The sequence below is a fragment of the Corvus kubaryi genome, unplaced genomic scaffold (assembly GCF_017639235.1).
Source record: "Corvus kubaryi isolate FWS band 111438036 unplaced genomic scaffold, C.kubaryi_AGA036_p1.0 37391, whole genome shotgun sequence".
NCBI lineage: Eukaryota > Metazoa > Chordata > Aves > Passeriformes > Corvidae > Corvus > Corvus kubaryi.
In genome coordinates, this window is record NW_024581130.1 from 99,826 (window position 1) to 126,006 (window position 26,181).

The 26,181-nt window shown below is 39.8% G+C and overlaps 1 protein-coding gene across 5 annotated transcripts; it reads right to left on the bottom strand.

The window, feature by feature from the left end:
* Window positions 1-26,181, bottom strand: CHODL (chondrolectin). 5 transcript variants are annotated; one of them, XM_042038093.1, is made up of 8 exons: window positions 25,985-26,181; window positions 11,225-11,537; window positions 10,325-10,482; window positions 6,479-6,526; window positions 6,023-6,106; window positions 4,612-4,714; window positions 2,092-2,170; window positions 1-537 (listed from the first exon to the last, which is right to left on the bottom strand). In XM_042038093.1, the coding sequence occupies exons 1-8, from the start codon at window positions 26,073-26,075 to the stop codon at window positions 535-537; spliced, it is 879 nt and encodes a 292-aa protein (XP_041894027.1). In that variant the 5' UTR covers window positions 26,076-26,181; the 3' UTR covers window positions 1-534. The 5 variants fall into 5 exon arrangements, with proteins under 5 accessions (XP_041894027.1, XP_041894030.1, XP_041894025.1 ...); XM_042038094.1 differs by lacking the exon at window positions 2,092-2,170 and adding an exon at window positions 2,302-2,374 and having other exon boundaries at window positions 451-537; XM_042038096.1 differs by lacking the exon at window positions 6,479-6,526.

The window sequence follows — 26,181 nt, forward strand, 5'->3', positions numbered from 1 at the left end:
TTTTGTATCAAACTTTTATGCAAAGATAAATAATTGTTACACTGTAAAATTGTCAGTTTCATTTACTGTACATTGACTAAGATACAATTCATGAGAGACTGAAAGAAACAGAGGAGGTTTGTTTAACTACAGTCTTAAAACTACATACATTGTGGATATTTCCCCATAAAAACTTCAAATGCTCTGTTCATTTCGTTGCTCACAACTAGCTAACTTACATCTCTTAGCAAAATAAACACATACCCTTTATTTAGCAAGGCATATTTTGTTACTGAATTAATAAACAAACATTATATAAAAATGATCTGAACATTTGCCTCAAGGGGGAGCTTACAGTTCATTCTTGTAGATCCTTTGCATTTTTCAAGCCATTCCAAGCTAATGTTCTTTGACGACATTATAATACAGCCTCACAAAAGGTTATTTTTGCTTTGTTTTCAGTCAGTAAACCATTATACCTCCATGCTACTGTCCTTTCTAGGCGTCTTTGAAATCCATAGTGTGGACTGGTTTGGACTGGTTTTTGTTCTTCCTTTACTGAAAAATAAAAATATAAACTATTTTCAGTGCATGTGTGCCTTTCCAGTCCTGATTCAGCTTTGTGATCAGACCTGAGCGTTTCATCCCCAGAGCTCAAAGGCCACTGGTGCTTTCACAGTGTGGGTTCCCCAGCCACAGTGGCACTGTTACCAAAGATACCAGACCACCCAGCTTAGCAGTGCTACTCCCAGGAACTGTACGGAATTGGCCTGTATGGATTTTATTTTATTGTTTTCCAGTTCCCATCCAACCACACCTCTTGTACAGAGTGGTCTTTTCAGAGAAGGGCGTGGACTCAGTTTGACCAGGGCTGGTGGGAGTTGAGTACTTCCCTTGTCTGGGGGGAACCAGAGCACACACACCCCACTAAATCCACGCCCAAGGTGCAGCCCACCCACCCCAGGGGGTACCACAGCCCTGCCCACCCTGCGTACACCAACGAGGTCACTGCGCACCCCCCCATGCGCCAGCAAGCCTCTTCCCTTCAGGGCTTGACCTGACATCTAATGAAGCGATGGCACATGAATCAGACTCCTAGCAATGAATGACTGGTAGAAAGCTTCCTTAGGGCTAGTTTTCAGTCAAAACTGTCAATAGTAGGTTTTGTGTTTGGTGTTTTTTCAATAAAAAAAAAAGATAAAACGGGTTCCAAAAATACTTGCTCTGCAATACTGCCAAAGTGTTCACTCCAGTTTTTTCAGGGAGCCCTGAGGCACCCTAAAAGTTTATGGCAGTCTTTCCACATGGCTACAACTGCCACAACACACTATCTTCCCTCACTTAGACTGGCAGATGACAGTGCACTGCAGTCTACTGAAACAGGAGTCACTTCAGGAGCCATTGCAGCTGCATTTCAATGAAAATGCTTCAGTCTCTGGGTGGAATATTTCACACTGATGTTTTTTTTTTCCAATTAAGTAAAAACCAGAGGAGGAGAAGTAGCCCTACATAACTTTGTAAGGTGGAAACCTAAGACTCCCAACAGTCCTATACATTCAGTTTTACTCCTTTCCTGGTGTGTAAATGCAAGCAAGTCTGAGTTGATTTAAAATGTACTTCGAGGGTGCTGAATGCTACAGTAGTTTTCAATCCCTCCAGACTTACCTCTGAAGTCCTACAAAGTAATGCATTATGCACCTGAGCCCATTGGAGTAATTGAAAAGACTCCCTTTGGCTTCAGTGGACTTTAGATCAGGCCACAATGCTATAAACAAAGCAATTGCAATGAATAAAGTAGTTCCAGCGCTTCCTTCTTAAAGAAACGAAGTCACTACTTCCTTCTGGATTAATCCAGAAAAAGCAGGCATATTTCATAAATTAATGATGAAAGGCTTTGAATGGAGAGTCCTTGCCACACAGCAGGAACAATTTCTAAATACCTTGGATCAGAACTTGAGCTGTATCAAATGAGCTTATCTTCAGCAAACCTACGCTGATTTTCACAGCTGGTTCAGGAAACAGATTTTAGTGACAAAGGTAAGATGCAATAAATAGCTTGAGCATATTGGTGTTTTGACCATCAAATGCAATCATAGAAACTGAGAAATATACCAGGTTGGAATTTAAACTTTCTGCAAGGCATTCAGATGATAATGGAGATGGGTCTTTGAAGCAGTTTCTCCTTGCTTCCCTGGAAGAAATGAAAGGGAGAGCATCTAAGCATGAATGAGCTGATCATTTCGGCTAGCTACAGGGACGAGGTGTTGCTTTGCCTTATTACTACCCTTCAAGAGCCCAATGCCAGGCAAAATTAGTCATGACCTTTCAAGCTAGGCATGTCCTGGTTGGCCATGGGTTGTGGCTTTCAGAGGAAAGGTCACCATGCTGTGGAAGCCTAAAAAAGAATGAGAAGTCAGGGTCATGTGGAAAGTTGGGGATCCCTCCTTCCCCACCAGGACAGAATCCCTTTCCTAAAGCTCTACATTATCCAGATGATCAGTTCAAGTGATTGTCTCTTTTTTGACTTGCTTTTTTTCCAAGAACTGCATATTTGTGATGAAATAAAATGATTTGCAAGGCAGTCATAAGAGGAGATTGAAAATAGATAGGAAAATATTTTTTAAAAAACAAAGTTTTGTTTCAACAGATAAACAAAATACTTCATTTTTGGTGATAGTTTTTTTAGCTAAATGATTTTTAGAAATGGTTTAAGTTCTTTAATTAAAGGTTTTGTTGCAACTCAAAATGGACATTCTGGGAACAAAAAAAACCCAAACCAAACAAACAATAAAAAAGAGAACCCTGTTTTGCATCAAAACCATTTTGTCTTTAATTTTTGTATCATTTCATCTATCAAACTAATCAGCTAACAGAAAAAAGGGCAATCTTCCAAGGTGAATTTCCAGTATCTGTGTTATGCAATTTTGAAGTCTAGGAAGTTCAGATGAATTACTTCTGGATGAACTGCTATAGCATCAAAGGCCTGATCAAAGCCCACTGAAGTCAACACTACTGTTTCTATTTATTTCAGTGGGCCGTGAATCTCTCATTGTTTTCCCAGGGGTATTCAAGGGCTGAAGCTTTTCTCAGATGAGAAAGACCTGCCAGAAAAGGTACAAACATGTACCATACTTACCAAGAAATCCATGGCCATCATAATAAAGGTTCCAGAATTCAATCACTATATGATTGCTATTATTATACATATTATTATTTTATTACTCTTTTTTTGCTTTGAGCTTCCAACCTTCTGCAGCCCCACTGCTGAGGTTTGTACATAGCCTTTCACAGGCCTGTATTTGCCTGTCATAAGACAGGTTGGAAAATGCACATTTTCCTTTTCTTTATAGAAAATGCATAAAATAAAAACGCAATCTAGCTTATTATGCAGACGTCATCATATCTCTTTTTATGGCTACTTGTTTCCATGAGACATGGTACCAAGGAGTACTGCAAATATCACTGTACACTCACTCATACAGAGAGAAAGAGTCTTCATATGTGAAGTGTTTTCTCACCTGAAATAAGGTACGACAGCTATTGGCAGGAAATATTAAGTAAAAACCATAAGAAAAAAAATAAAGGCTAAAAACAAGGAGGAATTTTGTTTTCTAATTTCTTAAAACAGAGATATCGTATTCCTTTTAAGTATTCCTGCTCTTCAGGAGGGACAACAGCTTATGAATCTGTTTATTACTCTTGATATTTTACCAAAATAGCATTTATCTACAAATCATATTCCAGTTTAAACTCTTCTGAATTACATTAACTTGAAACCACTTCCTGAATTAAAGGATGAAAATGATATTTGAAAGTTTCAGAAAGACTAGTTCAGAAAAAAAAAACAAACTTTTATGCTGTCATATCTTGACATATCTATATCATATTTTGAGAAAAATGAAAAGTCCAAAGAATTTTAAAGCATGAAGCAAAGTAGATTGTATTTCAAAAGGCTGAAGTGTTTTCTCTTTGCATAACAATACATCTGCTTGATATCACAGATATGGACACACACCTATTTACTTTATGCATCCTCTTTAGCACCTACACGATGTACAAAGGATGTGTCAATGGTGTGTGGCTCAAGGAATGTTTTTGCTTTTCTGTTTCTCTGCTTAGTGGTCCAGCTGTTGTTTGTATGGTACGTGCAGTGGAACAGCATTAAGCAGCAGCATTAAGCAGCTGCTGGCCCTTAGATTTATCCTTGGAACAAACTGTACTTTAGGTTAGAAAGTGAGTAGTCCTTGAGTTCACCCTGTATCTGTGAGGGACCCTGCTATTATTTGCCACAGCCCAGATACTTTAAAGGTGGTAATCACAATGAAAGAGGTGAAGTAAAAGTGCTGGCAACAGCCCTGCCTATCAAGTGGTCTGCAAAGAGACTTTCTTTAGAAACAGGTGGAGTCCCAACAGCAACATACGTTGAGACCTGGAATTATTTCAGCATATTGTGGAAAAGCCTGAAGGTGAATGTTCAGCTGTAACAGCTGTAAACTACTTGGATTTTAATAGATGAAAAGATGCTTATTTGCATATTTGGGGATAGATGTAAGCAGTCTTTCAGTAGGAATAGCATGCCAATGGAAATATGAATTCTGCATTATAAAGCCACTATGGATGAGTGTATTTTACCTTTTATGAAGCATCTGGAAACAGCAAGTCCCAAAAGCCACCAGTATCAACAGCAGTAGTGGTATAGTGGGTATTACAACATAAATTAGATTCGGAATTATACCTACAAGACAAAAGTTTTCATTAATGTCTCCCATGTTGAAATGCTTTTAACCATGTGAGTAAAAATCTGGAGTAAAATAATAGAAATACATTAACTTACACAAAAAACCACATAAATTCCTTCTATAGGAAGAGCTCCAAAGAGAACTCAGCAGTATCAAGAATAAAACAGCACTTGAGTTGTGTGCAAAAAGGTCTTCTGATATTTTACAATTTCATAATTCAAAATTCAAGTATTTTAACACAGTTCAGTTCACAGACTATTTTTACAGTCCATTTTAACTGTAAACTCAGTTGTCTTTGTATGTTGGATTCCCTGCCCATGCGGGGCCACAGGAGGAATGAGCCTGGCTCTCATCTTCCCTTTTCCCTTAAAGGACACATCTAACCTCTCCTTGATTAATGAGGAGAGCTAAAGGTGCTCCTCTGCAGGTCCCTGGACAAAAGGAGTGGGAAATGGTATAAGCTGAGACTCTATTATCTGTCTACAATAGAGGATGGGGCCTGCAGCTTCCAGAAGGGTACTGTTTCGCAGGAACTGTATGCCTGTGTTTCATACTAGCACACATTTAATGTACAAATTGTGGAGAATTTCTTACCCATTGCCCTATTTTGAAAATATTTTTCACTAGTAAGAATAAATGTGAATATTCAGGTTGTGTCCGAGTTTTAGAGAGAGAGTCTTTGCATAGTTTATATTAAATGGCATTATTGATTTCAAACCACTGTTCATCAATATATCAATTCCTCTGGGGTTACAAATAATGGAAACACCAGTTAGGAAGCTGGCTCAAATCCAGACAACCAGTAGGGGAACAGAGCACTCACTTTCCCTAGTCCCATGGCGCAATCCTGTAAAATCCAGAGTTGCTCCTTAGACATGTTCAGTTCCTTGAACTAAAGCCATGCTACAGCCTTCGGACTCCATCCACAAGACAAATTGATGAATGAAGCAGCCAGGGGCATTGCAGAACCTGGGCAGTAGGTACCCACTTCCCAAATATCAAGTGTCATCTCTGCTGGGAATCTCAGCAAGGCACTGAACTCCTCTTAGCATGTGGTTTTCCTTAAAGCACAGGATACTTGGGGGAGCTAGGGACACAGTTTGGTGAGACAATGATATAATTTGTTTCCACAGTAACTAAGAATGTTATGTAACTTGAAATGTTATTCAAATATATGTATTTTCAGGGCACTTCCCAGGGAAACAGACTGTTTCTTCCTATTGACAAAAATGGAAACTGAAATATTAATTTAATTCCACTATTAATATTTTTAGCAGAACACTAAATTCATATGACCACATTACCTGTTTCAGTAGCAATAATATGATACTGATCTTCTGGTTTGCTTGTGTCATAAGGATTTCCTGCTGGCACTGTTGGAAAAATATCTGAAAAGGAGATCAGACAATTTAGGAAAATAGTAAAAAAAAAAAGGGCCATTATGTTGTTAAATAAATTAATATTCATTACATTTTAATTTATATTGCAAAAATGAACATTTTAATGATTTATTAAATATACATGTAAACAGGATTTTATTACAAAATTGGAATTATATCCAGAACAAGAATTACAAGCAGTGCCATTCTGAACAACAGCCATATACTTGCAGCTTTTGCTGTCTGAAGGATTCATTTTTCCTGTGTTCCAGTACTTAATTGTCCCTGTTAAACTTGAGTAATTTTGGAGGTTCTTGTAAGCTATCCTTATAATTATGTCTTCACCAATGCAACTGAATTTAACGTGTCAAAATTTCTTACCGTACTCTGGCTCCGCTCTGTCTCCCAATTCTTTTTCTAAGACATTATCTGTTAAATCAATATTTGAAATTGATTGTTGAAGAATGAAAAATGTGTGCAAAAAACCAGATGTTTCCATTATTTTTCATGCAGTATCACAGACACAGATACATTCCCCCAAACAATAATTGCTTAATTCTTCATCATTTCATCATCTTCCCAAAGACTATTTGCAAACACTAGTGTCAAATCACCTCTAGTTTATACTTTTTGCTCCTTAGAAGAGGGCAATAGTTTACTCTAGCTCCAATTCTTGGTGGCCTCTGATTTAATGGCTAATGGTTAATGGCTTAACCACTGAACACCCTAACTTCTTGTGCTGAATAAAGCTCCTAACATATTCAGAGCTTCATTTGTGCAGACAATTCTAAAACAATGTAAGAATTTCTCTCTATCTTAAGGTTATACTAACTTAATAGTGCTATGAGACTACAGTTCTTAGTGTCTTGATAAATCCAAACTGCTGGAAGAAATCAAAACAGTGATAAAGCCTAGTAGAAAAAGGCAATTATTTCACCTACTCTGGTAAAAAATAGCTACATTTGGCCATATATAAAGAAAGATGCCAAGACACCCCAAAGAACTGAGTTGCTGTCTCTTGACAGCAGAAGAGGAGATGAGTTTTTAATTTGATGGCATAATCAAACCTACACGAGCTGGACAGGAACTAAATGTGGTTGCAATTACCAACCTATAATTAAATTTAAGAATGCTGAATGATCAATATGATCCAAAGCCAGACTGAACATTGCAACAGCAAATTCTGTCAAGGGAGGCACTATAAAGAGGGCTTGGAAAAATAAAAGTGTCTACCAGAAATGTAGTTGCTGCTTGAGCAAGGCTGCCTAATGAGCACTGCCCTGGAGTTGCTGCTGATACAATTAGATGCAACTTCATCACAGTCACCTACAACCTGTTTCGGCCTGCGGCTGGTATCACACTCCATATATTGAATACAGACAGGAGAGTTGTGAAAACAACATATTCAGATAACAAACTGAAATTCAGTATGCATGTGGCACTTTAATACTTGTGGTGAAATGAATGTATTTTGTATTGCTAAGAGCTGACATTGAAGCCAGTACAGTGATTTCAGGGGGGGGAAAGGTCATTTTTAGGTCTCCCTTGGTTTGAGATAACAAATGTAATTTTCTTACAAACATTTTGGTACTTTCTTCAGGCAGTGAAAGAAATGTCATATATCTATTTAAATACATTTATGCATCTACTCCTTTCCTCCATGTGACAGAAAAATACATTTCTGGAGAATAGCCTGTTTTGCTAAAGAGCACAATTCCAACAGTTTGAGAGTAAATAGCTACAATTCAGTAGTACTGTATTTACATATACTGCATAACAATGTCAATACTAACAATAATCTACCTATACATTGTTTGCCTTATATGCCTCATTATAAGCTAATAACCCATTTTTACCTACCGAAAGAAATATAAATGTATTTTCATTGTTACTGTTTTCACTTCATTTTCTGCCAATCTAAAATACCCAGCATTTTTTCATTTAATTTCATTTTCATTATTGCTTTTGGTAAAAGCAATAGAAAAAACAATTCCTTATCACATCTCAACAAGAATGGTAAGTAGCTCACTATTACAGAAAAATTATCTAATTTAAATTTGTTTGCTTTTAAAGTTATGAAACATACCTGAAACCAAACTTTTTTACTAAAGCATACAATTTCTGACATCAAAATGTTGGTTTTTTAATAAAATAAAATATTTTTATTTTGTTGCATTATTTCAAAATAATTCAAAGAGTTCTAAAAGTGATAAAATTGCATATGCATATATTTCCTTAAAGGGCCTATGATGATTATTGATCATCATAAAGTAGTGATATCCACTAACAATTTTAAAAGCAGGAACAGATTTAGAGGGTGGCAGTAAAATATCTTCCAAATATTTAATACTTGCTTGTAGTATTAATTGTCATTAATATCCTCATTAAGAGACCAGAAAGTGAAAAAGTTATGCATCCACCAAAACCAAAGGAATGAAATATCCTGGATCTCTACAGATAGCCAGATCTCTGCAAAGAGTGTGATTATTGTTTGATCGTCAGCATAGAGAAAGCAGAGAGGAAACTGCAGAATTATATAGGTCAAATAGCTGCTAAGAGTAGGACTTCATAGAATCATAGAATGGTTTAGGTTGGAAGGGACCTTAAATAGTATCTTCTTTCCAACCCCCTGCCATGGGCAGGGACACCTTCCACCAGACCAGGTTGCTCAGAGCCCCATCCTACCTGGCTTTGAACATTTCCAGGGATGGGGCAGCCACAGCTTCTCTGGGAAACCTGTGCCAGAGCCTCACCACCCTTACAGGAAAGAATTCTTTCCTAATATCTAACCTAAGCCTACTCTCTGTCCATTTGAAGCCATTCCCCCTTGTCCTGTCACTCCAGGCCCTTGTAAATAGTCTCTCTCCATCTTTCCTGTAGGCTCCTTTCAGGTGCTGGAAGGCCACAATTAGGTCACCCCAGAGCCTTCTCTTTTCCAGACTGAACAATCCCAGTTCTCTCAGCCTTTCCTCATGGCAGAGCTGCTCCATCCCTCTGATCACCTTGGTGCCTCCTCTGGGCTGGCTCCAGCAGGTCCCTGTGCTTCCTGTGCTGGGACCCCAGAGCTGGATGCAGCACTGCAGGTGGGGTCTCAGCAGAGCGGGGCAGAGGGGCAGAATCCCCTCCCTGCCCTGCTGCCCACGGGGCTTTGGGTGCAGCCCAGCACACGGGGGGTTCTGGGCTCCCAGAGCACACGGCCGGGGCATGTCCAGCCTCTCACCCACCAGCACCCCCAAGTCCTTCTCCCAGGGCTGCTCTGGATCTGTTCATCCCCAGCCTGGACTGGTAACAGGGGCTGCCCTGACCCAGGTGCAGCACTAGCATTTGGTCTTGTCAAACATCATAATATTCCCATGGGCCCACTTCCTGAGTTTTTATTAATTAATAAATTAAATTAATCCATAATTTCATATGTATTCTGACTTTCAGCTTAGTCTTTGAAAAGAGACACCAAAAATTATTTGAAAACATTTGCATGATCCTGCTGAAAACACGTTTTCATTTACTGTAAGTACCACCAAGAATAGAAAATGCTGCAGGCTCAAACTGGAACGTTTACTTTCCACGTCCTTTCTGGTTTTGCACCATGATCTAGTTTATAGTTCACTTTTCCTCTATTGACATATACAGAACTTATGTCATGTCTGGAAGTACAGCCAAATTGCCTAAGATCTGTTTTTTCTGTCACCATCTCAACTAGCAGGCATCTGCTTTTCATATCTCTAAGTCTACATGCATGAATGCAGATTTTTTTCCTGCTGTTCTGGACTTCATTCTTCAAGCCATGACTTTTTGAAATAACCACCACACATAATTTGGTATAACTGGCTGCAACTACAAGTACAGTGCAAAATTTTTTACAGGAAGACCAAGAGATGTCTTGGTCATCCTACCTGGAAAGTAGAAAATGTCCACTTAAAACATTTTATGAAGAAAAAATAGCTAGGGAATTAATTAAATCAAAACAAACTTGGGAATGCATTATAGTGAAGCTAACTTTGAAAATATTCTTATTAGATATAAAATGGTTTATTTAAATGTACTACAATTTATTTTTTATTGTTGTTACTGACATATTACATCCCCTGTTAATGGCAGCCCAGGCACACACCAAAGGAACCAGAACCACAGGCCAAAAGACACTTGGAGATTCCCTCACAAACCAAGAGGCAATTGTTTTCCTAAGACAATGTCCCACCTGTGAAATATAACTGTAGTTTCACCTACCTGGGGCGTATTTGCAGATAAAATTGTGCTTCATGTTGCACCTATCATCATTCCATTGATAAAGGTATGGCCCTCCCAGACCAGGGTTTGCAGTTGGCTGATGATACATCACCACACAGGCTTCACTTCCACAGGAAGGCTCATCTGTGTACCAATTTCTAGTTTTTGAGGATAAGGTTCATCAGGATGCCAAAGAAGAGTTTGCCAAAGAAAAGAGTTTGCATCAATGAAGAAATATCAACTCCAACAGTCCCATCCTCTTCAAACACATCCTGCATTTCCCACAACCCTTCTGTGAAAGGAGTTAAAGGCCCAAGCTCCACATCTCTGAATCTTAAACAAATTCTGATCAAAGCACCTCAGCAGAAATAACACCCTACTGCTCTGCTTTCTTCCCTATTAGACTCTTATCTGTCCCCTTCTCCTGAGTACTGTGAGTTGCTGCTACTCTGGCTTTTGGATTCATCAAGAAACTAAAGGCTTTTCAAAAAGGGTAGAAACAGAATTTACACTAAGCATCTCACAATAATTTATTTGGTGGCTGACTCCCTGTTTTGAGGTGGCCAGAGCCTTGCAGAATTTACTGAGGTGGCCAGAGCCTTGCAGAATTTACCTGCCTGCTTTCAGACCACACCCTAAAGACTCTGTGTGTGGCAGAACAACCTCCAGATGTCATGCAGGGGCAAATTCTGTGGGTGGGAGCAAAGAAATTTGTAGGCTGAAGCCACAAAATGCCATCCTGTCACAGCTTCAAATTCAAAATCCCGATTGCCAGCTATCCTTTATCTGGAGAAGTCAAGGGGGAGATGCTACAAACTTCATGCCTTCAAGCAAGACTTGGCATTTCAGGCTCCATTTCTTTCCATGAAACCTTCTCAATAAGCAGTTTCACACACTTACCTGAATGGTGAACTACTTCCATCAGCCCACTGATAGAGGTCGGGGCAAGCACTCGACGTGGCCAGTCCGTCGCCACTTCTCCACAGCCCAATCCAGAAATCACCATCAGAAATCCCAGAGCCCGATTTGGTGAGGTTTTGCAGCATGTTTTCAATTAGCTGCTGCTCAGCTTCACTTTCCAAGCTCAGTAAAGCCCCACCATCGATTTCACAAGCCTGGCGGGCCTCCTGGAAGCCCACACGTCTAGACAAGTCCTGGAAATAGGCTAATTTGTAACACGAACGCTTGAAGGCACCATAGCACACCTTCTGGCCTGGAAAATAAAATCATGGGACTGTTCAGAGTACAGTAATGAATATCAAACCTGCAAGAAAAGAACACAGAACATCATGCACATGCTGATGGAGGACTGGAGATTTTTGTCTGAGAGCATTCATGGTGATAACACTGGCACCACTGAGATCCTTTGCCCTAATTTAACTTGCAAATAGAACACAGTTCATAGGAATCTGTGCCATCTTCCCATGGCCTGTGAAACTCTCCAAAACACTGAATATTCCCAATAGGTTCTAGAAGAATATTCTCTAATGACTGTACCATCAGGCCTCTCTGTTAAAGCCAGGATCTGTTTGGAGGGTATTTTCTTAACTATTTCATATTAATGGAACAATTTCATTTTTATTTTGTAACTAGAGTTATTCAATTTAAAAAAAATTTCAAATTCCCATTTTTAGTGGCAAGAAGCAGCTGGAAATTTTTTGATCCTCTCAGTTAATCTTGAGAGGGCGTGTAGGAGAGGAACTCATAGCCACTCTTCACTACAATGTGCCTAAGTGCAACCTATGGAAGGAGAGAGCCTGCTTCTTCCAGTTCTTTGTCTGAGAAAGATATCTTTTTCCTAAAAAGGAAAAATAATTATGATTTTCAACTACTAAGACTCTCTAGAGTTTATTCAAGATGAGGGATTAACACACCCACTTGTCAGCTGCAACTGAACTCCAGTATGTTTATTTAGGGACACTAGAAGGCTTCTAAATCAAATAGTCTCTTTAAAAAAAACCAAAATCAAGTTTTTCCAGTATCGAAATTTATCATTGGAGGAAAAAAATAGGAAAATTCATTTTGTTAAGTAAGAATGACTGAAGGATACCAAAGTAACAAAAACTACCAGGCATTATCAAGATTGTATAGAAATCAACAAAAGTCATCATTTTACTGGAAAATTTGACAATCACACAACATGCTGAGCCAGACGGGCTCATTGAAGGTCATGGAGTCCAACTCCTGGCCCTGTGCAGAACAACCCAAGAGTCACACCATGTATATGAGAGCTTTGTCCAAACACTTCTTGAGCTCTGTCAGGTTGGTGCTGTGACCACTTCCCTGGGGAGCCTCTTCCAGGGCCCAACCTCCCTCTGGATGAAAACACTTTTCCTGATATCCAGCCTAAACCTCCCCTGACACAACTTCAGGCCATTCCCTTGAGCCCTGTCACTCGTCATCACAGTGATCAGTGTCTGCCTCTCCACTTCCCCTTGTGAGGATGCTGAAGACCACAATGAGGTCTCCCCTCAGTCTCCTCCAGGCAGAATAGACCAAGTGCCCTCAGCCTCTCCTCATATGGCTTCCCCTCAAGGCCTTTCACCATCTTCATAGCTCTCCTTTGGACACTCTTTAAGAGCTTTATACCCTTCTTATATTGGGGCACCCAAAACTGCTCACAGCAACGGAGGTAAAACCACACCAACACAAAATACAGTAGTTTATTGTACCATATCAGATTTGTATTTGAAAATCTTGTATTTAGTCTCACTTTTAAGCAAACCCAGATATATGACTCACATAAATAAACTTTGAACAAGATTTATCCTGTTTCATCTTACAAAAAAAATTGTAATTTGTCACTGGGAAACAGCAACATCCTCCCATAACTTCAGCTATATTTAAGTTTTCCCAATGTTTTTCTATAAACAAAGAGTAAACATCGAAGTAAACAAAAAAGCTTAAAAGCTACAATAAAGTGCAGTCTATTTGCATTAGTGTTGCTTTATTTTTGTCTTTAATAAGTAGGATATTTCCAATAGCAGACAGCACAAGGGCTGAGATGAAGACATCTCTATATTTGCACAGAGCATAGTTTCAAGTATTTGCAGAGAATAAACAGACTTTATCAAAAATGCATTAATATAGGAATGGAAAAACAGGATCAGCTCTTGACTTTTAGTTAAATCTGAAAGTAATTCTTATTTTTTGGGATCATTTATGTTGTAGAATGCTAAATTATAGGGGCAGTAGGGATATACTATGCTTAGCTTTCTAGTGTTTCCTACAATTCTTGTAATTTTTCCAAAAAAACCCCAAACAAACAAAACCCAAACAAAAACTCTGAAACCTTCACTTTATAATACCCTATTACAGTTCATCTGGAGAAGGACCATCAGGAAGAGAAGCATCTTTGTAATCTCATTCTTACTTGGCAGATAGACTTCTGAAAATTCAGTTTTTTATCAGTAATTAATCTACCAAAATAACAGAGGAACAAGGATAGTCTAAAAAAAGGACAAGCTTGTGTCACAGATATTCAAGGAAAAAGCCAGGCTCCAAGATCAGGCAGAGTGCGCCAATTTGGACTTTCTCTGATATTGTCCTGACAACACAATGTATGCCCCAATTTCTCTTCTGGTATTTCCCTCTATTCATATAGGTTAAGAGCCTTGCTCCCAGTAAATGTAGCAAGAGCCATAGTCCTAGCTGGACAATGGTGCTGAAGAACCAAGGGACGGACCCTTTGACAGAGATGCATATGAAATAATGGGCTTCTTCCTAGGACTTCTTTGAACAAAAGAACTACTCTTATCAAAGTAACAAAGTGATAAGTCTAAACGCTGCAAAGAGGAAGTGCAAGAATGAAAGCTGCACGTGAAATCCCAGTACATTCCCTTAATCTACAATGCTGAAATTCTAATTTTTTTAACATAATCGATTTTCCCCAGGAGCTCTGTGTCACTGACAAGACCAAGTGCACAGGGAAGGAGGAACTGATCAACATTTTGACCCTCACTGCTGGGTAAGTGACAGTGGCTTATTGCCAGAGTACACATGTGTATATAACAGCACAAACGTCCAAAGCCTAGCAGCTTTGAATTATGAATTATGCAGGACTCTAATCACTTCCAAGGAAAAGTGACCACACCCTTCCCTGTAGCTGAAGATTGGATTCAAAGCATTAATTCAAGATGCCTATGCAAATTTAGGAAGAGTGCTTTGTCCTTTGTCTTGTTCTTTTTATTTTCCCAGACAATCTTTGAAATAAACTCTTCCATGATTCTTTCATTCTGCGCACATACTCTTCCTTGACATCAAATAGTAAGCTATGAGCAAATTCAGGTATCAAAGTATCCTGGTCACAATTTCAGTCATGAGGGAATATTCAACCAAGGTGAGCAGGCTAACCGCTATGGATCATAATTCCCATGCTGTTCCTCCCTCTCACAGGAAAACAGCTGACTTTGCCTTTATAACACACAATCCACTCCCCATCCCTGCATGCTTCTCAGGTGGCTGAAGTGCTCCTCTCACTCTCTGCTTTTCTGTGACTCTCCCAAAATCTGAATCAAACCTTCTAGCAGGAGCAATGGATCCTTGCTGGCTACCTGACTGAGCCTGCTCAGAATGCTCATCTGCCAGTCAGCTGCTGCATGGAGACTCAAGTAAAATCATAGAATCTTTTAGGCTTTAGACCTTGAAGACCATCGAGTCATGGCAAGTGCTGTTTCTGATCTGCTCCGAGGCTTGTATCCATAAGCTGTGCTGTATTCTGGACCAGTACAGAGGTTGTATCAATGCTCAGCTCCATCACCCACACCAAGGAAACCAGGTGGGACTGTACGGAGCAGCAAGGAGGATGACAAGCATTTGTGATGCACAGTGGGAAAGAGCTACTGCAGCCCCTAAGATGTGCCCAGCTTGCCACCATTGTGCACTCAAATCAGAGAGCCCTCTTGGAGCAACCAGAATACAGATGCGAAGGCACAGTCTGTACCCAAGGCTTTATCTGAAAGGGTTTGCAAGCTAAAATCTTGAAGCTTTGTGGAAGACATTTTCTTTCTTCCCTTAAACTGACCTGAATAATTTTTAATGATACCATTGTTACTGCCAATGTTTGGGCAGGGTTAAGTAACTCTAAAAGCAAGTTTTATAAAGTGAAAGAATTGAACAAATGAAAATTTGCATGAAATCCAGCTCCTAAATTACTGCTCTCACATTTGTTGCTCTCTCCACCTGTGGCAAAAGAAATAATTTTCTCCTTAGAGGCTGATCATTTCTGCAAGAATATACCTCCAGAAACCAACAGAGAAAACCGCAAGAAACCAAGAAATAATTGGCTTTAAGACCCATAGACCCAAACAGCGTGAATGAAGTATGTGAGCCAGAGCAGTAAGCTGTCTGGAAGAAGCTGTGAATTTCTCTTGTTCTAGTTAATTTAATCCCTGTGTTTCGGCTGTGACCTACTCTGAAACTTTTCTTTCTTCTTTTGAAGCGGACTTTGAACCAGCTCCACTACAGCAGATAAATGTGTTAATGGAAATCTGCAGTTGTGCCTTAATAGCTGGCAAATCAGTTGACATTTTAGTGCTCTTCTTGGAACACGCTGAGATGTCAGGTTTTAAAGCTTCATTTTTTCTCTCACTACTAATTTCTGAACTACAAAGCAGAAATAATTTACCACTGAAAAATGACAGAATGGACCACATTGTACAGGAGACAAGATAAGTAGGGAAATATTAACTATGTACTATTTTACCTTATTCTAACATCTTTCAGTAGACTCCACAGTTAGTTCTAAAGCAACATTTTGCTATTTCAGTGTATAAATTGAGTTCCAATTTTTCTGTCACAATTGACTAGAAACTAGATTCGTAAGAAAGCCTATTGGAATGAATCACGCTAAGATACTCTGCAACGTGAATAATCTTTTTGTCTCATCATCCCATTAGCTGACAAAAGCAAGTGAACAGTACTTGCTCTAGAAAGTGCTAGCTACCGTTTCCATCTTTGGGTGTCGCACAGCAGCTCCATAGTAGAATGTTTAGATATGGGCCTCAGAACAAAGATATTTTTAGACTAAACTACTCATTAAAATATTTCTGCAGATAATCATACAGGGGGAAAATAATCTCATTCAAGAAAAAAAGAAACAAGCAAATTTCCAGCTGTTATTTCAATCAGTTATATCTCCATTATGTTTTAATAATCATGCTTCATTAAACAAATAATAGGTTCCTTGATTTCTGTCATGACAGAAGTTACAACAAAGTGTCATTTAGAAGCAAAATTGCTGATAAAATACCCAGGCCAAGGACTCCTCTCTCCCTAAGAGCATCAGGCTTAGCACTAAACTAAACCCTCACAGGGCCATGAGGGGCACGAAGGTCATTTTGAGTGACACACCCCTCTTAGCTGGAGTCTTTGAAGATGTCAGGTAGAAGATAAGCTTCCTGCTGATAAATCCCATTCCGCTTCCTCTTGAACCTTACAATCTAACCTGCAATCCAGGGTTTGACACCATTAGCATCCACCTAGATTAGGTCAGACACTGCATGTGCACAGTGTAAATGAAGAGAGACAAAAATGAATGCACAAAGACTGATATACTAAAGTCCATTCTGTTTTTGCATTTTGACTTTTTTTTTCTTCCCAAGATAATGGATTCAGCAGAAAACACAGAAAAACACTTGGTAAAAAGCAATGTGAAATATTTAACATTAACAAGAGCATGTGAGCCTGATGGAGACCTCTGAAAAGAAAGTGACAAATAAAACACAAGGACATAAGTAAAAGTGATAATGAAACAGCAAAACAGAAAGCTACAGTAATTAACCAAAATATTCGCTGCCTGTGTTATGAAGACTGGTCTTGGTCTTGAACTTGCATGAGCAGTGACCTCAGGGATGGCTAACCAGCATTCAGGACACCGGGCACAGTTTGTTTTCACCTGTCCCCACGTCACAGGACACTTCACACCAAGTCCCAGTGATGCACTTCAGAATGTGCCAGTAAGACTAAGTGGTATTAAATTTTCCTAATCACATTTTAGTTCAAAGCTGATGCATCTTGTCAGATGATCTTTGTATCATCCAGTCAGATTTTGACTGGGTTCAGCTGCTGGTCATGTTTTGCTGTATTACATTACGGCTCTTGATATTCTACTGCATCATATTTGCGTCCATCCATCAAATATAATTTTTTAATGATTCATATTACTTTAAAAAACAACCTGTGATAACATTTCATAATTACATTCTGTCTTCAATTATGATAAAAGCAAGTTGCCATCTTCTCTCCCAAAGTTTGTAACACTGAAGACACATTCTCTAGCTGAGTCAGTGTTCAAACCACTGATGTTTCTCAGCTCACAGTCCTGAGCAGCTTAGGGAATTCCATGTGCTTACAAATTTGACATTCATATAAAAACTGCTGTACAGGTCACATGCCAGCCTGTATCTGTACCGATATCTTCATAGCTCTCTCTTAGCAGGTACTTTTTCTTCCAATCCTCCTAATAACCAAGCCTTCCAAGAGAAGAGACATTTCTTACTGATTTGCTCTAGATTGGGGATTATGCCTAAATTGTCATCATACCATTTTTCATAAGTGATTTCCCCGGGTTAAAAGCTTTCAAAGGTTCCAAGTCGCTTTTAATGGCTTATATAAAAAAGCCTGAGGGCCACATTTGCCTATCCAGTAGCTGTGCTTCAGGTAGGTGTTCACAGCAGGCAGTTTGTGTGCGTCGTATCAGAGTCACAAGCACGCAGACAGTGTCTAAGGTGCCTTAATGGAGGCTGCCCCCAACCTCTCGTGCAAAAATCATCTATCAGCCATTCTCAAAATATTTCTTGCAATGGAGTATCTTTCTTGCTAAATTCTTGGGCAAGTAAAACTTATAGATGCACACATAGATAGCAACCCTAAAATGATAAATAGGAATTTTTTTCTATTCACTCACAAGCACAGGCCAGGTAATGTAACTTTAGCTTTTAACCATCCCATACCTTGTGAATTAGCAAAGATGATGCAAGGGGTCCTCAGACACCAGGAAAACAGCTGTCTCTAGGATTAATGCAGCTTTTGCAAAGAGAAAAAAACCAGGGATGATGAAGTTTAAGTGAAACAAAGTTACTGTATTACACCATTCATAGAGAGATTTAGTACAGTTATGCAGAATATGAAGCTACACAAGATTCATTTGTTTCTGTCCAGTTCCTGTCTTCTTTATCTTCTCTTTTGCCATGGAAAGTGATTTTCAGTTAATTTATTGCTGAAAGTGGGTTTTCACCTCTATGTTAGACTTTACTAGTTCAGCTACTGTGTTTCTAAGCACTTTTGGGGACAGGGAGTGGATTTATTTTTGAATGACAACTGTCCTCAATAGACCCATAAAAAGCTACATTTTTAAAAATCAAGCAGTCAAAAAGCAGACAGTGCAAAGGAACACCTGGCAGTGCTGATTTACATATTAAATATTACTTATCCCTAACACCTGGATTTTGCCATCCAGGTGAATACAAATGCAATTAAAATTGGATCTGAGAGCTCTCCTGCACAATGCAGCAAGATGGCTGGTCACTAAAATAGGTAGTTGAGAATGCACATATGGCCACTTATGACAAGTATTGATCTAAGCAGGTTATTTTTGGGAAGGTTTGTCAAAGCCTCTGTGTGCTCAGAACCTGCACTGTTCTAGGTCTTGGGAAGATGCAAGAGGATTCCTTGTTCTGCAAAATGTTCTTCATTGTGTTGAAAAAATTGCTGGGAGAATTTGTCTTTTCCAGAGCAGATTAAGTTTGTCTGGATTTTCAAAATCCCTGATGTGGTGTGTCAGGCTTGTTCTTGATGTCCTGGGAACTGGAATACCAGTCTGCATGAAAGATGCCATCTTCACATGGCAGTGTTAGGCTTATTCACTCATTTCCCGAAGAAAACAACACACACGTGTATTTCTTAGCTTCTCAACCCTGGCACACAAAGGAGGGAGCTCAGGCCATTGATAACAGAGCTGTAAAGAAGCAGCTTGATATCTAAATCTCATTAGAAGCTATTCAACACTTCACCCTCCATAATTACCATTTCAGGCAAACATAAAATTACAATTATGTAAATCAATACGGGCTAAGTGTCTTCAACTGGAAAATATAAAATTAATATTATTTATGAAAAAGTTTTAGTCACTGATTCAGGTCATAATTCAGTGACCAAAAAAAAAAATCTATAAAGTATTTCCCAAGAAGTACTACTTTTTTCCCCCCAGGTCAAGTCATTAAAGCCCTGACAGTTTTCTTTCTTCTAAGTGAAACATACCTTCATTTTGGCACTAGCTCTGGTTTCAGCTATCTAACACTCATAAATTTAAAGCATGAGATCCATTTAGCTTTTCCTGTAATAACTATTTTCCTTTCTTCTGATCATGTGAACTTTACAGGTGTATATCACAGGGCTGGCCATGGCAGTCAGCCACTTACTTCTCTAAGGGGCCAGCTCACAGCTGCACTGTCCTGGGGATTCACAAAAAAAGTGCCAACATAGCTGCTATAACAACATCCTAAAGTTCCAGTTGCCTTCCCTTTTTTAAGGAAAAACTTGGACACAAACAGGCGAATGATAACATCCAAGCATCAATGGCATCTGCTTGAACCTACTCAAAATAAGGGGAAATACAATGCACTGGACAGACCTACACATCTACAAGTCTGCTCTAGGATGTGGATTATTTTACCCAGAACTTTTAAACCCCCAAACAAACAAAACCCACAAACAAACAAACAAAAAAACCCAAACAATTCTGTGGTTCAAATTAAGTCCATTCATGAATAGTTTTCTGTGTAGCCATGAAGCCCAGAACAGAATTCACAGTGGCTTTAAAGACAGACATACTATGGCACTAAGAAGTTGTTGTTAACTTGCTGTGGAATAGATATAATAGACAAAAATTGTAGTCTGAATGTCTTAAGTATGTGTGCCAGCCTAGGGGAGTGGGGAATACTTTTATTCTTCTACCCCAAAGCAGCAGACATTTTCACAAATACCCAGTTTTATACCCATCAGTAGGTTCCCTCAACAGATTTTCTCCTAGGCATAAATTTAGGCACTTCTGACAGTTTCTGCTGATGGTTCCTTTCTTTTTTTTTGCCTCTAGAAGGAAATAGTTCATAAATCCCCAGCCACAGAATCACAGAGTATCACTCAGTTGGAAGAGACCCCCAAGGGTCATCAAGTCCAACTCCTGGCCCTGAACAGGACCATCCTCAAGAACATCACCATGTGCCTGAGACTGTTGGCCAAACGCTTCTTTAGCTCTGACAGCCTTGGTGCTCTGACCACCTCCCTGGAGAGCCTGTTCCAGTGCCCAACCATGCTCTGGGTGAGGAACCTTTTCCTGATATTCAATCTGAGTCTCCCAAATCAACAGATCCACCTTATGTCAATTAAATGAAGGAAAAAAGGAGAAGGGAGAAAACATACTCTTTATCAATTATTTTTCATAGCAAGCATCATCCAATCTCAGTATTTTTCAGTGAAATTTGAATGTCTTTTTTCCAAGTAGGTGTATTTCCATGGATTTGTTACCAAAGTGTCTGTACTTTCAATAGATTTAGGTAATATAGGGACACAAATTATATTAACTTCCTTGGTTTAAGGACTTTAAGAGCTTCCTAGGGTGTAACACCCTTTATGCATTTCAGTACAGGAGTGCCTTCTTTTTGCAGCAGTTCCACAATTAAAAGAGAAACCAACAGGCAAATCCTTTCTCATTCAACTTTTCCTAAGAAAGTGTGAAAAGCCAATCCACAAGGAATCTTAAAATTGTCAACATTTCTCTTAAGGCAAAAATAGAGTGGAAGCTTGAGGGGAGGATAAATATGTTGGAATATTATGAAGGATAATTTACACTAAGAGAAAATTTAGAGGTAGAGCATGACTGGTTAATTCACAGTACATGTATGCAGTGCTTGAGATACAGTGTGGGATTCGTCTCACCAAACTTCAGTTCTTCCCAATAAACCTGTCCATATCTAAACTGGCTCACTGACCTTGCTGTGTAGACAACTGAATGTTAAGCATTGTTAGTGCAGATCTGAAGCGTTTTCAAAACCTAAATTTAAATGCAATTAATCCCACTCTATAAATACCAACTTTTTCCTTCACTTCTTACAAAGTGAGCCTAGAATCATTAGCTGTATAACACAGCTACATTCAGATTTAGTTAGACCCATGCTAACTGTTTCATTAAGACTCATTATTTCTTAAGACTGCTTGGAATTGAAGGTCCCACTGTTCGTCAGTGGTGGGAGTAGGGACTGCTTCAGCAAGAGACTCAACTTCCAAATAGTGAGTGACAGGTAAGAGTATGGGATTAGAGTGTAGCAATTACTGTCAAAGGATTGTTTCATTTTACCTATTTTACATTAGCATCTACAATCTTTTCTGATCCACCAGAGATTTGCAAAGAGAAAGCCATTATGGGAATTAGTTTCAGAAAAATAATGCTGTATAGAACCCTTTATGAACCAAAGCATGTCCCCCTGCAAACATCGTATAACTGAGAAGTTTGATGTACACAGGATCAGACCTGAGCTACACAGAGTTAAAATCAAGGTACAGAACATGAGCTTAAGCAGGGAAGAGATGAGCTTTCTCTCTCTGGGAACAAGAAAAGCCATGTGAAAGCAAGCAGACTGTCCATACCATTCCACATGGTTTTTACCATAGCTCTATCCATGGTAGGTGTTTCCTCTTGGGCTCTTTAGTCAAGTGGAATACTGGGACTTGACAATCATGAGTTTGATATTTGCAATGCCCTTCTCCATTTTTGAACAAAATGCTGTGAGCGAAAAGTTGTATTCCTGGGAAAGCAGCATGCTGGCCTGAGACACAGCCCTAGGATTTTCCATGTCTGTTTCCTTCTCCCTGAACAGAGCTGCAGCCTGGCCAACCCGTACAGCTCTCCCCCACAGGAAAGGTAAGCTTTACAGGGTTGACAAAGGGGGATCTCCTCTAATACAGAAATCTGACTCCTGAAACTGATTTAAGTACTTGGGTATTTCTACCCTGCTACAGAAGGACTCCTTCACCACCACAGGTCTCATCAAAACTGGGTTCTCATTCCACAGGGTATTGTGGAATTTTTTGGTAAGGGGCAAGGTGTGTTTAGTAGAAACATGTATTATATCCAAAAGTCATCACCTCATTTCACTTTAGGAGCCTAGATCATTGATTTTCCCCCAAGAAGACAGTGCTCAGTACAGCTGGATAAGGAGAGGAACAAATAAAGGAGTCCATGGGAATTAAATGCCCAGCTTCTCCTGCAGTTCTCCAAGTCTCGGCTTTAGTGATTACTGAAAGCTACAACTGAGCAAAAGGATCTTGTACTATCTGGGCATGCCTATCCAAGAAAAGCTGGTCTAGTATGGAACTAAATGCTGGATATTTCCAACAAAATGTGTTCAACGCACACCTGTTGCACACATATCCTGTAGTGAGATGGGCAGTGCTTTTTTCAGGTTATGCCTTTTCAAATTCTGAACTACAAACGTATCTTGAAATTTACAGTTCAGGTGGAAAAAAAAAAAGCCCCACAACTTTACAGTAGAAGGCTTCAATTAGAGAAAACACAGTTTGACAGACAAAATTCAGGTGTAATAAGCAGGCCAAGCCAATTAAATTAAATTATGCACCTTTTGAGATTGACTAGAGATAACAAACCCTATCCGGTGCCCATGAAGACACTGCTTTAATTCTCTTACTTTGCAGTACTTTCTGTAGAACTCAAATCTGATCATAAGCCATGTGAATGAACATATCCACTTCCTTAAAGGCAACTGAAGCAATGAAGTCTATACCTCAGGGGAAACTCTGGTAGTTTCCTGACCCACCAAGTGTTTTTCCTCATTTAGTGTTTTATATATCCAAGTACTTCTGCACCAAAATAGATACATACTGCTTCAAAATACTACATCACTATTTAATCTGCTATTGATGCACAGCAGTAGCAAAGAGCAAAACTTAAAAAGCCATAGAAATACAACTAGACAAACAGCAGTCATTAAGCTATAATATCTATGATTAATACATAGGCTGTTAAATGATTAGTAATAAGATTAGCTTGCATGTCTCCTGCCCAATAGATACTTAAAGTAATTGCATCTTTGCAAACTGCATTATCATCACTTCATGTTCTTTATGATGTCATGGGACAGCAAGGCAGACTCAGCACTTTCTCCTGAGCCTGCTTTGGTTTTTTTCCTATAAGAATCAATTCTCTGGCAATGCTAGATAGTCTGATATGGAGGCTGTGAGCACTGCTCACAAAACATCTGTTTAGCTATACAAAAAATTACAAAGCATTTTACATCGCCGTTCAAAACTTCCCAAATTAAAGATGACAAAAAAAATAACACTTAAATGAAAATTGATGCCAACAATAGTTTTAATTATATCCTAGGAAAATTAACATACTTGGAAAAAGTAACAGAAACCCTTTAATTAAGAAAATGGCATTTCAAAAAGGCAGGCCCTTCCTTCTCTGTCCTCTTGACACTTTTGTGGTCAAAATGGTAGCAAATTTCCAATTATTGCTAGGTCTACTGCAAACTTACTGCAGTCAATGGAAGTCTTTCCACAAGGTCCAGCCAGCACTCAAGCAGTTTCATAAACAGCTTATGTGAGTGATAAGAACTATATATTTATTTGGAATGAGAGCAGTGAAATTTCCTACTATGCCAGATTATTAATCGTGACTGAAGAAAAAAAACCTATTTTTTTTTTTTCAGGAATAGATCTGTTTAAGATATAGATTTAGGATTTCAAACATAAGGTTGCTTAAGTCCAAACTGCTGGTTCTTATACAAGAGAGAGGTAAGCTAGATGGGAATCAGGTGACAGCACACACTGCCCAATTATTCAATGGTACTATTTCTTGCTTGAAATAATGTCAACTACTATTAGTACTACACCTACCCACGTGCATGTGCCAGAACAGCAGTGTGGTCCTCGAGAGCAAGAAAGGGGGAAAAAATGTTCTTCCAGTACATACAAATACCAGGAATAAGCATAAATAAACAATTAATATCTTCCCTTGTTATTGTCTAGGAAATCTTTATTTAATGAATACAACTTCAACAAATTAACTAATGGTATATAAATGGTTCTTTCTGTAAGTGGCTTCAAACCCTCTCCTGTATTCTCCCAGCCAAGTATTAACAGCATAATACAATGACATGAGGCTCATTATATGCCTTGAAATGCTTCAAGGAAATATGGGGAGTCTGTGTCCTTTCAAAGCCCCCAAAGCCTTATGTGCATCTAGGAAGAGTTTGACAAGGCAGTATACACATATCACACACGGCTTTAAAAGCTGGACCTCAGTTTGCTGCATCTCAAACACAGAAGCTGCAGCTGGAAGATTAAGGGACTGGGTTTCCTCAGGCACACATGGACTCCTGCACTGAGACTGCTAATGCCAAACCTATCTCGTAGATGATTAATCCTCTCTACTCCTTAAAAACAACAGTGTTACATAGCGGTCATATAAATTGTAATACTTAGAGCTTTGATGCATCATATAGCTAGCGTAATTCACAGTATGACAGAGGTAGATGAAATATCTTAGGTTACTGTTGAGGCAAGCAAGCTTTTTCAAAGTGCTGGAAGTACTGCTACTTAGCTATTGTTTCCTGAAGATACTGTTTCACCAAAAGCCCAACAGCCCATCTTAGCTGTAGCATTAGAACATGCTTCAAATTAAGCATGATCAAAATGGTCCCAGTGACTGCCCTCCCTCATCAACCAAGAAAGTTATCTGAATTCAGCAATCAAATGGTTGCAACAACAACAACAAAAAACCAACAAAAAAGTTTCGTTGACATGTTACTGTTACAGCCTCTGAAACAATAGTATACAAGTAATGTGCATTGTTCTGGAAACAGTTTGTAAAGAAACACGTTCTTGCCCACACATACACACACATAACTTGTTAACAAGCAGAGTCGAGTGCGTAAACCTTTGTTTTCAGGAAAATGCATGGATGTATAGGCACATGCAACACACCTCTGAGAGCCTGCCACCTTTCGTTTGGAGGGTCTGAACCAAAGTAAGCTTAAAAGGGACCTTTTCATTAAATTTAGCAGCTTCTGAGCATACACACCTGCATACTGCAAACACGCAGTGCGAGTCTACAGCTCTTAAGTTAAACCTAAGCTCTAATGTTAGATACAGATTTCTGAAGTACTGTCTTCCTTTCGGTTTAGAGAGTTGTGGATGCACCCACACACAACAAAACTATTTATGCCACACGCTCTTAAAAGTTTGCCCTCTCCTCCTAACAATATCGCAGACAAAGAAGAAATAGCCCCGTACAGCTGCCAACAAAACCCAGTGCACCCAGACGTTCCTCGGGAAGACGCTCGACCTTTTTAAACAATTCGAACGGAGCCGGAGCGCGCCGGCAATGAACGAGCTCTAACAAGACGGGGCAGGACAGGAGTTCAGGCTGCCGCAGGAGCCCGCAGCCCCACGGCTGGAGCCGCCGCCGGCCCGGCGAGGTGCCCGGTGCTCGCCCCGCAGCGGGGCAGGGGCGCCCGGGAGGCGCTCCCAGCGCCGGCCGCCAAAGCGCGGCTGCTTCGGAGAGCGGGGTCGGTCCCGGGTCCGCCCCGCGCCGCTCCCGGAGCGCTGCGCTCCCGCACCGGCCCCGCACCGCGCACTCACCGCTGAGGACGCGCCCGGCGAGCGCCCCAGGACTGCACAGCACCGCGGCCGCCAGAACAGCCGCCAGCCCCAGCCCGCCTCCGGCCCCCATGGCGCTGCCCCGCTGCCGGCTGGCTCCGAAAAGCGCTCAGGGCAGGACGATGCCGGCCGGAGAGCACGAGACACACACGCAACACCACCGCTACCCTCCACCACCT

Bases quoted from the DNA above. Each gene is read 5' to 3' on its own strand.
- CHODL (XM_042038091.1), bottom strand. From the start codon at position 26,075: ATGGGGGCCGGAGGCGGGCTGGGGCTGGCGGCTGTTCTGGCGGCCGCG. The intron at 11,538-25,984 runs GTGAGTGCGCGG...TTTATTTTCCAG, and splicing joins CGCCGGGCGCGTCCTCAGCG to GCCAGAAGGTGTGCTATGGT. The intron at 4,715-6,022 runs GTAATGTGGTCA...TTTGTCTTGTAG, and splicing joins TATTATTGCTACTGAAACAG to GTATAATTCCGAATCTAATT.